General features: G+C 41.0%; 1 protein-coding gene across 3 annotated transcripts in view; it reads right to left on the bottom strand.

The window, feature by feature from the left end:
- Window positions 1-14,370, bottom strand: part of LOC138743649 (slit homolog 3 protein-like) — a 726,007-nt gene that overhangs the window by 233,314 nt on the left and 478,323 nt on the right. For all 3 annotated transcript variants that reach the window (XM_069899177.1, XM_069899179.1, XM_069899178.1), the window contains one exon: window positions 6,246-6,317. In XM_069899177.1, coding sequence (XP_069755278.1) covers window positions 6,246-6,317 — 72 coding nt within the window. The remainder of the gene's footprint in view (window positions 1-6,245; window positions 6,318-14,370) is intronic.

The following is a 14,370-nucleotide window of genomic DNA, read 5'->3' on the forward strand; positions in this document are numbered from 1 at the left end:
TCCTTTTCACTCTCCAAACAATAGATCCTCATCATGTTTCTGAGGGTCGAATGGAACCTCTCCAAGGCACCTTGAGATTCTGGATGATATGCAGATGATGTAATTTGATTAGCTCCCAATTTATAAAGTATCTGCTAAAACAGCCCCGACGTGAAATTACTTCCCTGGTCTGATTGAATCTCTAGGCAAACCAACTAAAGTGAAAAATTTTATAAGAGCTCAACCCAATTTTAGCTTTAATATTTCTAAGTGGTACTGTGGACGCTGTACACATGACAGTTAGTAAATACCGATTCCCAGTTTGGGCAATGTACTGCCACAATCCACAGTAACTTTAGCAAAGGGTTCGCCAAAAGAAGGATAGGGTTTTTATATAGCTACTAGGGGACCCTGATCGCATTTACCCACAACCTGACAAATGTAACATGTCTGGCAAAATGTCACAACATCTTTTCTTAAACTAGGCCAATAGAATTGTTTCATTATACATAGTTTTCCTGTCACCAAAATGATCATGTTAGGGTGTATGTACTATGGGCCAAGGTTAAAATGTCATCCCTGTAGGCTTTAGGAACTGCAATCTGGTGAACAACTGCCCATTCTTCACCAGTCAGGATATCAGGTGACCTCCACTTCCTCATCAACACACCTTGCTTTGAATACTATCCAAATGGCACTTCCTTCATTTCATCATCAGAAAGAGCCTTAACTCTCACTTCAGTAAGATAAGCATTTCTGTTCTGTCCTGCTATAAACACTTTTCGGAATAATGACAAATCCTTACTCTCAGATTTAACACCACTACTCTGTTCCATTAAAGAAGGATGTAAAGTCTTTGGCAGGTCATTAAAACCTGAGTGCTGTTTCACACTATCTTAGATTCTGGTCCCTTTTAAATCAGCCTGCACACCACTGTCTGCACTGGCAAGCCTCTGAACCATAGGTCGAATCACTGCACAGGCAGGATATACATCAGAATCTGCCTTTGTCTCATAAATGACTGGCTTAGCTGTCAACCTCACCGCAGGGAACACTTTACCCTCTGCAAGGTTATTTCCTAAAAAAAAACAAAACCCCCTCTGCTGGTAAACTTCATCGGATCCCTATCGTAGGAGGTCCATTAAATAATTCTGATTTTAACATTATCCTGTGCAGAGGTATTAACTCCAGATGATTCCAACCCCCCCCCATAGACCTCGAATCAAGTTGATTTCACCTGTGGCAGTCTCATCGCAAAATTCCATCACACTGTCTAACAGAAGTGACTGGGCGGCCCCAGTATCGCGAAGGATTTTCACCGTCACTTGAGTTGACCCTTCCTTTACCAAACCAAATCCTCTGACACAGTGCTTCTCAACCTTTTCTCTTTCTACTCATCATACCCTTTAAGTAAAGGGATTGCTTAAGGAGGGATGTGAGTGGGAAGGGAAGGTTGAGAATCACTGCTCTAGACCCATTTGTTATTGAAATATTTGGCTTGAGAAAAATGGTCATTGGCCCATTTCCTTAGGAGTGATGAACCATGCACATAACGAGTCAATGAGGTATGATTAAAACAGTGGTATTCAACCTTTTTCCCCCACCCACATACCACCTTAAGCAATCCCTTACTAATAACAGAGCACCTATGACATAGGGAATATGTAAAGTGGTATGTGAATGGAAAGAAAAAGGTTGACACAAAATATTTGAATTCATCCCTAATGTTAACAGAAGGTCTGGAACCCTTTTTATTTCTTTGTGTTTTTTCTCTTTGAATATAGGCATCTGGCAAAGTCTCCTTTTCTCTCTTTTTCCTCAGTGTGGAACAATTTGCTATCACATGGCCAGGTTTCTTACAATAGTGGCAAAGAGGACCCGAGGGTTTTTCCTTTTCCTGCCCCCCCCCCACTTCTTTATCCTGAGCACTACTTCCTGATGTATTTTCTAACTTACTTGGATAGTCCATATTACGCTTCTGGAAGGGTCTACTTGTTACAAATTTAACCTTGTATGTTAAAACACACTCATCTGCGAATTTAGTAGATTCCTGCCAAGTTTCCACTCCTTCTCCATTCAAATATGCTTTATGTCATTAGGACTGCACCTTTAAATTTCCTCAACTAAAATCAGCTCTCTCAGACTGTGGTAGTCACCATTTATATCTTTTGATGTGCACCATTGGTCAAAGCACACAGTTTTGTCATATGCAAAATCACCAATTTCCACAAATTCCTGAATTTTTGTCTATAAGCTTCTGGAACTAATTCATAAGCCTTAAGCTCAGCTTGTTTTACAGTGTCATAATCAGCAGTTTATTGGGTTGAAAGAGCAGAATAAACCTTCTGGGCTTTCCCTTTAATCACACTTTGTAACATGAAGGACCAATGGTCTTTTGGCCACTTTAAATTCACAGCAACTTTATCAAAATGCTGGAAGTATTTATCAATCTCAGCCTCATGAAATGGAGGAACTAACCTAACCTCCCTACTGGTCATAAACCTTGCACTAGTTCCAGAAGGTGAAGCTCCTTCTTTCCTCTTCTCTTTCTCAGCTGCCGTTACTTCTCTGCTTTCTAGGTTTATCGAACACTCGCTAAACTGTCTTTTCTTCTCTGCTTCCTTTGCCTCAAGCTATGTGTTTCTCGCTCATGTTTTTCCAACTTTAACTGCTGCTTAAAGGATTTACTCTCGGGAAATTGTTTTAACTCCTTCTCTTCCAACTCCCCCTTTTTATATAGTGTTCAACCACAACTCTCTGGATCTCTGCCTTTTTCAATGACGGTTTGACCACCGCACATTACAACTTTCACCCGATAGTTACCAATACATTCTTTTTGCCCTCTGCAAATACGCAGAGGTTGGCGATCCAAAAGACTCAACAATATCTATTGCTATTTATTCACACACACAAGTCTTTTAATTGTCTTTCAAAAAAAGTATTTAACTAATCAAATTGAAAATCAATCGATCAATAAGCTCCACTTTTGGTTAGATCCCAGTCGAGACCGCAATTTGTTGCATCATAGGCTAAAATCAATAGAAACTCATCAAGACATTGTTATTTTTTAAATAATATATTTATTATTAACTGTTAATAATATATCTACTTAACTAAACTTAACCCCAACAATATGAGAGAGAGAGAGAGCGAGAGAGAGAGAGAGAGAGAGAGAGAGAGAGTGTGTGTGTGTGTGTGTGTGTGTGTGTGTGTGTGTGTGTGTGTGTGTGTGTTGTGTGTGTGTGTGTGTGTGTTTGTGTGTGTGTGTAAAATATGAAAATCATTACAGCTCAGACACAATTCTGTAAAGTCAATTCAAAGTTAGAAATTCTGTGTTGAAACTCAAACTTTTAAACTGTTGTATAGAAGTAATCATTGAAGAGGTGAGAGGGACTGTGTGATCAGATTGCTTAAAACTCATAAATCCTTGATGAGTTGCTTCTAGAGAAATGTATTTTCATATGAATCATTATCACAGCTCCCCTCTTACTTGTGTAGAGGAAACTAAATGTGCGACTTCCACGATGCTTTCAAAACTCAGGCATGGGTCAGATGAAATTAACATCAAAATGGTCATGATCCAAATCCAGGAGTGATCCTGCTTCAACTATCCAGATATGGGTCAATCAAAGTGACCATTACAATGATAACAGAGGTTCAATGTTTCCCCTGCAAGGAGAAACTGCATTTTCACACAAAGTCACATCACTTCTGTGTCTTGCCGATCTCCAGTTGCTCATTAATCAATACTGCTTCTTCAAGTGTCCCAATCATATGACTTTCAATTATGTCTCACTCACCATCTGTTTCTCCAGAGCATTACTCTGTTTATAGTCAATATATAACAGTGCCTGTCTGCCTGTGAGCTGTGAAAAGTTTTGCTGTGAAAGGTTTGCAGGCTGTGTTAACCCTTAAAGTGGCACTCACTGAAAAAACAGGAGCTTGTAATAATGTGAAGAGCGTTTGACATCTCTTGGCCTATATCCATAGGAATTTAGGAGAATTGGGGGGGGGTGGGGTATCTTATTTAAACATTTTGCACGTTGAAAGGCATAGACAGAGTAAACATAGAAAGGTTGTTTCCCTTGCTGGATGAGTCTTGGACAAAATGGTACAACAAGATTGAAGGGTGTCTTGCTTAGAAAAGATATGTGGAGGTAAATTTCTTCAGCTAGAGGGTGGTAAATTTATGGAATACGTTGCCACAGACCATTTTGGAAGCCACGTCACTGGGTGTATTTAAGGGAGATATTGTTAGGTTCTTGATTTTCCAGGACATAAAAAGTTATGGGGAGAAGCCCAGGCAGTGAGACTGAGTGAGGAAATAGATCATCTCATGAGTAAAAGGCAGGGCAGACTCAATGGGCTGAAAAGCCTATTTCTGCTCCTATATTTAATGGTGTTACTCAGGAAAATAACAAGACAAGGACTACAAGTAGTAGGTAACCCAAAGAACAGGTAACATTTAATTCTCCCAAATTTTAATTCAATAGTAATATAAAACTATTTTCTCCCTGAATCTCAAATTGAACAATCACATAGCTTACTAAAGATTCTCTGCTCACTATTGAAAAGAATTGCTTAAAAGTCATTTATTTTTGGTTTATAAAATAGAAAATGGTAGAAGTAATCAGAATGCAGGAGGAGGACATTTGGCCCATAATAATGTGGTTAAGTTCACGCCAACTTAGTCCTACCTCTCTAGTACTGAGTCCATAGCTCTTCAGGAACACATCTAAGCTTGTCTGAAACATGAAAAGGGATTCTGTGCCCACTACCCTTTTTAAGGCAGAGTTACAGACTCCTATCATCATCCAGATGCTTGTCATTTTTTTTCTCAGATCCCCTCTAAACATTCTACCAACATTCAGCTGTTTGACCCCTCTGTTAAGGGAATTAGGTCAGTCCAATTTATGTTAGCTAGGCCCCTCTTAACTTTATACATCTCAATTAAGTCTCCCTTTATTCTTCGCTATTCCAATTTACTTCATCTTCACTTGTACTCTCTACAACTTGGCTGGTCTGCTTTCGTCAAATGCCTATAGTTACGAAATAGAAAGGCATCAATCTAATAGTATTTAAGTATACATCCAAAAGTCTCCACACCATGCATTCCCTACTTGCAAAATACTGATCTTATTTGACCCATTGCATCTGTATCGATTCCTTTCAAATCCCATCCATTCACATTTCCCCATTCGTTATATGTTTTTTTTTTCTCTTTCATTCTTTTTATTGAGTTTTATTGAATAAGCACACATTGTATAGAGGACACAAGGTTCCCAAATATGAAGAATATGTACATTTTCAAAAATAAAATAGTGTTATACCCCTTCCCCCATACATTATTGTCAGAATGACAAAACAAAATAAGGAACAGAACTCTAATCTCCTACCGAAAAAAAGCTGGGATGTTTAGATATAAAACTAAATGTAGTAGAGTTCTGCTGAATCTATAAAACTTTATGAACTGAAGGAAAAACTATATACATAAGTAAATACATTCAATGATCAAGATAAACAGATTTAATGAGCACGAACATAGTCCATAATTTTATGAACATTAGGGTTAGCATACAACGCGGAACACCTGATCTTTTCTAAATTCAAGCAAGACAGGACAATGACATAACAATTTTATGTTTTTTAAATATTTATCTCAATGGACCCCTTTATATATAAGCTGTGGGATTGCTGTAGGTCATAAAAAAATGTAGATTTTACTCAGGCTTCACTCAATATACCTTCTAAGTAAACATAAATTTGCCCTATAATGTTCTAAAAGCCTTAACATGCATTACAAAGCACATTAAAATATTTAAATACTTGAAAGGAAATAATATGACCAAACAAACTACTGCCATTGAAACCAACAAACAGTGATTTATGAATCACAAGTCAGTTACATTAACAAAGTTTGCTTCTTATTAAATTTACAGCAGGGAGCCACTTGAACAAGTGGTCTGGAATAGGATCCCCATCTCTATTTTTTCAACTATTATTTTTCCTCAATCTCTCCATATATTTGGAAGAAAATTTGTTAGATGCATTCCAGGACCAGTGAGATACTGGATGAATTTGACAGCAAATCAGTGGGTAACAAAAATAGAGAGCAGTTCTATTTTTAAACAGCAATGTAGATTTTGCTGCCACCATGGTTCCTTGCTGGGTATTCTCTTTTTGAACAAACAGCTCCTAAAAGATCCTTTTGTATGCACCCCACTTGAAGGTTTAGAAACATTATAAAGTGTGTTACAAATACTTACAGAGTCCTCAATTTTGGCATGTGGTTGAAACTAGTCAATGGGATGAGACTGATGTTGTTATTGTTGAGGGTGCTGAAAGACAAAGGAAGAAATCCAAATTAATTAGTGGCTAATGGGAGAAAAACAATGTGTGGTTGCGTACACATTGTATATATCTACACACATATATTACCAAGCAAGTTGGAAGGCAAGAGAAGGAATTGACTTTTTTAAAAATTCTCTTTTATTAGCCAATCTTTTGACTGAGCACATTTCTGTGACCAAAAGCCAAAGAGCTGAGATAAAGCTGAGGCCTTACTTTAATGCAATGGATGTTCATGTGATGTGTAGGAGAAGCATAGAATATCAGTGCCCAAATAAAAAAAAATCAATTAAACACTTACACAAACTCAACAATACAATTAAACATGCTCAAAATTATTTAACAAGTATCAATGACATTTTGCCATCGAGAAAATACAACATCTAAAATCTTTAATGAGCATTGAGATATTTAGCTTTATGGTTGACAAATACACAAATGCAAACAAAATGATCTGCATGGATAGAAGAAATAAGATAATACAACAAAAATAAATGTTTACTAGTCAACATCTTATTGTTAATTAGAGCACATAGATTTCCAATGTAGCAAACCAATTGGGCAATTATAATCTGGATGTACACTGAGAGATGCAGACATCTTTTTTTTCATTGGCTCACTGGGTGAGATGTGATGCTGAAGGAGTTCAATGATTCTCACCCTGGCTTATTTCTTATGCTTGTCCAGTTATGTTTTACATCACAGTTTTAATGGATACCTTCAGTATGAAAGACACATTCACTCCTTGTTGGGTGAAATGGGTGGATGGGTTTGTATTGTGACTAACATCAACCACACAAGACAAAGTGCAAGTTAAACGCTAGTTTTAATAGACTAACATATACAGCTAGGTCTTGCCTCTGTGCAAGCCTAAGTCAGAATGGAGGAGCCTAGCTCCAGTCGACTTTATATATAAGGTCATCATTTTTGGTCCCGCAGCTCTCTGTCTGGTCCGTACTCAGTTGCACGTGTGTGGGAGCCATCTCCATTTCCAGGTCCTTAGATCAGGTTTCAGTGGAGTCGGGAGCATGGGCGAGGGCAGAAGTAGCTTTCATCCTGGTTATATATTAGTCTATTAAATTGTATTGTGACTAACATCAACCACACAAGATAGAGTGCAAGTTAAACACTAATTTTAGCAGATTAATATACACAGCTAGGTCTTTCCGCTGTGCAAGGCTAGGTCAGAATGGAGGAGCATGAACTCCGATCGGCTTTATAAACAGGTCATCAGGTGGTGGCCCCTGGTGACTTAGTGGTGTATAACAAATCACCACAGGTTTGTTGGGGGTGGGGTGCAGAAGAATAGATTAGGAGGTGCTTAAAGAGGGCAGGGTCCATCTTGGAGAAATAGTGGGAGTACTTCAGAACCAAAAGGGAAAGACTGGGCCTTATCTCCCCTAGGGCCTTCTTTATCCTGCTGCCCCGAACACAAGCCCATCGTTTCATCTCTCATCAGGGAGCAGTCACTGACCCTGACTCAATATACAAATATATATTTGAAGTTTGTATTTTGAAAAAAGCAGGTAAAACAATCAGGATGTATTCGGCCAATGATCCTGTGCCCGTGCACCTCCTACATTATCTGTAACCTCTGCTGCACCGAGGGCAGTGGGACCATGTCTGTGCTGTTCCAATGATGAATGGATTTACCAGAAATTCACCAAATTGCTTTCCTCTGTCTCATGATCTTAATGATTGGTTTGATTAAACACTTTGCCAGCAATTTGATGCATCTGCTCCCATTTTCATAATGTACATTCAACAATCTACCTTGGTGGGGAAGGGATGCTGGTTTGGGGTTTGAAGATTGCGTGACAGGGAAGGGGGTAGGTATTTTATGGAAGTAGATCTCTTATGTGCTTACATAAGCAGAAAATATTGGAAGAAAAATATTTGGTTCTTGCTCTCAGACATTTTATTTCTCTACCTAACCAAGAAGCTGTTCCAATGAAGCTGTTTTTTTGCTTACACCCAACCCTGTCCTTTTCTCCCTCCTCTCCTGTCCCGTCCTCCCACTGTTGTATACAGGCACCTGCCTCTTTTTGCTTTTACCTGCTGAAGGGACCAAGCTCGAAATCTGTGGTTGCTGCATGACCTGCTGAGTTTCTCCAGCACTCGACCCAGCTTTAACTCCAAACAAAAACTGACATGTCCCTCAGTCGCTCGTCAGGTGATCAGTTCATCATTTTCCAGCTTGTCTCTATAAAGGTAATCTTTGTTGTGTGTCTGCACTGCCATGTAATTAGTTTAACACAGTGATGTTATATTTGGTATGCAAAAGCCAATCACAATTATCAGACTCCTCCTGACGACAAAACTACTTCAAGTGATCCAAGGCAAATTGCTGCAGTCACCGTTTAACAACTGTTTAATGCAATTTTGTCTGCTTTCAGGATAATTCCACAATCAAGAGCATTTCAGAATTAAGATAATTTTTCTGTTTTTATTGGGCTGCATTTGGAAAGCAAAATGTTGTTTTCCTGCCATGCAGTCATGATGAAGCTTGCTCTATTGCTTAAAGATTAACCCTTCAGTCACTGCAGCAATATCGTCGGATGTAGGGCCAGATCCAAAGAAAGCATTTGGCCCGGACAGAGTACAGAAAACCTGTGCCAAACAACTGACTAGTGAATTCAAGGAGATCTTTAACACGTCACTTTGATTGGGCATGTTATCCACCTATTTGAAACAGGCTTCAATCACACTGGTATCCTAGAAGAGTGCTGTGACCTCTTGAATGACTAATGACGCGGCACTCACATCCACAGTGTTTTGAGAGACTGGTGTTGAAGCATATCTATTCCTGTCTGTGGCAACATGGAACTGTTCCAATTTGCCTCACACAGCAACAGGTCTATGTCAGCTGCTCTATCACTGGCTCTACATAAAACCCTGAAACACATGGACAGCAAAGATGAATATATCAGAATGCTCTTTATCGACCACAGTTTGACATTCAACACCATTATCCCCTCAAAACTAATCATCAAACTCCAAGACTTGTGCCTCAATACCCCTCGGTGCAATTGGATCCTAGATTTCCTCATCTCCAGACGTGAATCAGAGTGAATTGGCAAGAATATGTCCTCCACCATCTCCATCAGTATCAGAGCACCACAGGATTACGTAGTTCTACTCACTCAACACCTATGGTTGTGTGGCTCAGTAGGACAACAACACCAGAAACAAATTTGCTGATTGTTCTTCTTTGGCTTGACTTCACGGACGAAGATTTATGGAGGGGTATGTTCACGTCTGTTGCAGGCTCGTTGGTGACTGACAAGTCTGATGCGGGACAGGCAGGCATGGTTGCAGCAGTTGCAAGGGAAAATTGGTTGGTTGGGGTTGGGTGTTGGGTTTTTCCTCCTTTGTCTTTTGTCAGTGAGGTGGGTTCTGCGGTCTTCTTCAAAGGAGGTTGCTGCCCACCGAACTGTGAGGCAAGATGCACGGTTAGAGGCGATATCAGTCCACTGCCGGTGGTAGACAGTATATAAAGGGGTGATGAGTCAGCCTACAGGTGAGAGATTGAAAATTTGACTGTATGGTGTATTAACAACAACCTCGCATCAAGGCCAAGGAGATTATATAGACCTTAGGAAAGGAAAACCTGATGTGTACAATCCAGTGATCACTGGGGGATCAGAGGTGGAGAAAATTTAAATTCCTGGGATTTCCTCTCTCAGACGACCGACCATTCCTGGACCAAATGTGCTAATGCCATCGCAAGGAAAACTTCCTCAGGAGTTAGCGGAGGTTCGATACGTCATCGGAAAGCATGGTAAACTTCTATAGAGGTGTAATGGAAAGTGTGCTGACTGGCTGCATCATGGCCTGGAATGGGGACACCAATACCTCTGAGTGGAAAGCTCTGCAAAAGGTAGAGAACACAGCCCAGAACATCACAGGCAAAACTCTCCCCACCATGAAGTACACCTACATGGAACACTGCTATCAGAGAGCATCAGCGATTAGGAAGGATCCACACCACTCAGGACATTCATGTTTCTCACTGCTACCATCAGGAGAAAGATACAGGTGCCACAGGATTCGCACCACCAGGTTCGGGAATAGCTGTTACCCCTCAACTCTCAGATTCGTGAACAATAGATTCATCCAGGTACACATTTGAGGACTCTCACTTTGCTAACTTTTTTTTACTGAATATTTATTTTCTGTATTTGCACAGTCTGTTTGTTTACATTTCCTTCTTTTATTTATGTTTTTCTTTTTTATACATTCCTTTCTTCTTAACTAAAGTTTACAGTCCAAGTGCTTATAACTCCTACTTAGCCTGCGGGTAAAAAGAATCTCAGGTTTGTATATGATATCAAGTATGTACTCTGACAATAAATTTGAACATTGGATAGGAGATTTGATTCTCCTACGTTAGGAAAATCAGAGAAGGCCCACTATTTCCTCAAATGCACACCAACATTGACAATTGTCTCCATTATCAGAGCCTTGTAGCCCATGTGGTGCTAGTTCAGTTCGTCAAAATAGTTGGCACCTTTCAATATCAGTTTAATACTCCATACAGGTAGTCCTGTATTTACAAATACCAATCCCACTTGGGCACCACCCCTCAACACTTCTTCTGCTATATCACTAGCCATTTCTCCACGGGCATCCCAGTTCACTGGCTGTGCAGTGACTCAGGATAGGAAGCCATTTGTGCTGTTTCCACTGGGCCACCTTTAACCTGGACACTGACTGTTCTTCCACTGAACACAACTCATCCCCAGGGAACGGAGAGTCTACCTTTGAATGGAATGGATGGAAATTGTCCTTTTTCCACTGGTCCAATTGCCATGCCAGCATCAGCTGACATTGGGGATATGAATAGGGGCAGAGGCTGTCAATCCCCGGCGTGATTTGACATCTTTGACATGGGCATGCAGATTGTTTTCCTTTTCTGCTGGACCCTTAACCGGTTAATTTCTGGGTCAAGGTGCTAGTGCAAAAGAGGTTAATGACTGCATTGGTGCTACCTCTTGTACCTGTGCAGATACTGCTAATTTTAGGTAACTCCCAACCCCCATCTGATTTCACTGTTTTCATCTCCTCTTTACTTACTCCTGTATTTAAAAACTCTCTCGGAGCTCTCTCTCTACTTCCCATACATTCTGTCTGGTACCTCTATCACTGGTCCTTTCTGTTTTATATAAGTAATTTCATCTTTTATCTTAGTGTTGATAAAAGGTTTAAACCTGAAAAGTTGACTGGCCAGTTTTACTCATGGACGCTGTCTAACCTGCTGAATTCTTGCCAGCAGTTCTTTGCTCAAGATTCCAGCCTCCACAGCTTTTGTGTTTCGGTCTGATACTGTGCCACTTTGGTGGCATGAATGTTTCCTGCCATCTAGTTCATGCCTGAATGTTGTCTCAGGTTCTTGCTACTTGCAGGCATGTACTGGTTCCATTTGCTGAGGATTAGAGAATAGAATTAAACATTGTCCAATTATTAGCAAATGTGTCCATTTCGGTCCTCATGATGAAGGAAGGTCATTGAGGAAGCAGTTGAAGATGGTTGGGTCCAGGACACTGCCCTGTCCCAAGCCTGATATGATATGATTGGCCTCCAACCACCACAACCTTCTTGGTGTGGGAACTGCTCCACCTAAGGACACTAGAAACTGCAAAGTGTTGTGAAAGCAGTTCAGGCCATCATGCCTACAAACTTCCCTTCCATCGATTCACTCCTCATCACCTGTTACCTCAGGACACATCCCATCACTTCCCCTTCCCTTCCATATTCAAAGGAAGTTTCCTTTCTGTTGTTATAAAACGCTTGGATTCACCTGCCCTTTAAATTTATTTGTCACAAAATACCTTGTGTCGTGAGAAGGGTTCTCCTGTGAGCACACTCACGTTAATCTTTAACATTCACACAACTGTGTTTAGAGCACAATTACACAGCAGCTTCTTCTGGCTCTCCAGCCCCTAGGATGATGATGGTTCCTTTCGGTCAGTTTGTGGGGTTTGATATGAGGATACCCCACTCCTCAGAAAGGAACAGTGTGTGCGTGAATGGATTTAGGTGAGTAGGGGTTGCCCAGGTCTCGACATCCCTTCCTGGATCCAGCAGAATGCTCAGGTCCAAGATGGCTGGGGGATTTGCTATGAAAGGGATTATCTATTAGCACCAAGCAAGGGTAGCATGAGAGCACGATCGTGGGGTTCACTCAGGAGCTGGATGGCTGCAGAGAAGAAACTGTCTTTTGCCTGTTGGTATGTGCCTTCATACGCTTAAGCCTTCTCCCCAGTGGAAGGGAGGGGGGGAAGGAGAAAACAGTGTGTCCAGGGTGAGATGTGTTCTTCAGTATATTGACTGTCCTTCCTTGGGAGAAGGAGATGTAGATACAATCCTTGTAGGGGAGAGAAGTTTGCAATATACTCAGGAATGCATTCACTGCCTTCTATCGTCCATTCTGATCTTGAACTGAGCAGCTCCCTTACCACGCTGTGATGCATCCACCACATACGCTTTTAATGGTGCTCCTGTAGAAATTGGAGGGCATGCCAAACTTCCTTCGTCTTCTAAGAAAGTAGAGGTGCTGGTGATCTTTCATGACCATCACACCAATTTGGTCCCAGTTCAGGCCATTGGGAAAATCGACATCTTGCACTGTTTCACTGTACTTCTACAGTACACCCTACACTTTAGTCACATTAGTTTTTATCGATCTACCTTCTGCGCAATATAGAGGTTGACTTGCCTGGATAGCATGCAGAACAAAGTTTCTTGGCTGTATTTCAGTACATGTAATGATAAACAATTCAATTCAGTTCTAACGATGTCTCAAGCATTTTAGTGGTTCCCCTCTGAATTAAATTTTACGGGTGCTGCTTGATTCTACACTTGGTCAAATGCTGGTGTGATGTCAAATGCAGTCATTCTCACCTCACCTCTGAAATTCAGATCCTGGGTTTCAGTTTGAGTCAGTGATGTCTGGAACTGAGTCGTTCTGCAAAAATCTGCACTGAATTTCAGTGAACCCATGTCACGTGATAGCACTGTCAATGTCATTTTTACCTCTTTACTGATGGATCTTTACTGAAGATCCAGCTGCGCTGGATGGGTCACGTCTCCAGAATGGAGGACCATCGCCTTCCCAAGATCGTGTTATATGGCGAGCTCTCCACTGGCCACCGTGACAGAGGTGCACCAAAGAAAAGGTACAAGGACTGCCTAAAGAAATCTCTTGGTGCCTGCCACATTGACCACCGCCAGTGGGCTGATAACGCCTCAAACCGTGCATCTTGGCGCCTCACAGTTTGGCGGGCAGCAACCTCCTTTGAAGAAGACCGCAGAGCCCACCTCACTGACAAAAGGCAAAGGAGGAAAAACCCAACACCCAACCCCAACCAACCAATTTTCCCCTGCAACCGCTGCAATCGTGTCTGCCTGTCCTGCATCGGACTTGTCAGCCACAAACGAGCCTGCAGCTGACGTGGACTTTTTTACCCCCTCCATAAATCTTCGTCCGCGAAGCCAAGCCAAAGAAAAAAAAAAGATGGAGTAATAATAAACTAATTGGAGAGTAAGTAGTTAGATAGGATTTGTCTGAATTTTGTATACGGTGTAGCTGGGAGATGTAAAATTCTCAGTTCTATGCTGCTATTGTAACTGCTCAAGCTCTGTATGGCAAGGGATGTGACCAGCTCAGTATGGAAAGGGATGTGACCAGCTCTGTATGGCAAGGGATGTGACCAGCTCAGTCTCCTCCCATTGATCTTGCTGTGGCCGGTAGAATCTGCTCTTGCAATAAGGTACTTTGCAAAATAAATTGGCTAAGGGTTTATTTCTATCATGGTGAAGGTCTTAGCAGGAAACGAAGATGAAACCCCCAGTCAGCACTTCAGATGGACTATGGAGTTTGCTCCTCTATCTACCACTGTTCATGATTGGATGTGCCAAGCATGCAAAACTTTGATCAGATCCTTCGGTGGTGAGATCATTTAGTTCAACCAACTACATACATGCAGTTTTCATAGAATAATTCTGTTTCCTTTAAAGGGCCAAAAATTCAAATCAAAGTCC

The sequence above is a fragment of the Narcine bancroftii genome, chromosome 9 (genome assembly GCF_036971445.1).
Source record: "Narcine bancroftii isolate sNarBan1 chromosome 9, sNarBan1.hap1, whole genome shotgun sequence".
In the NCBI taxonomy this organism is placed as follows: Eukaryota; Metazoa; Chordata; class Chondrichthyes; order Torpediniformes; family Narcinidae; genus Narcine; species Narcine bancroftii.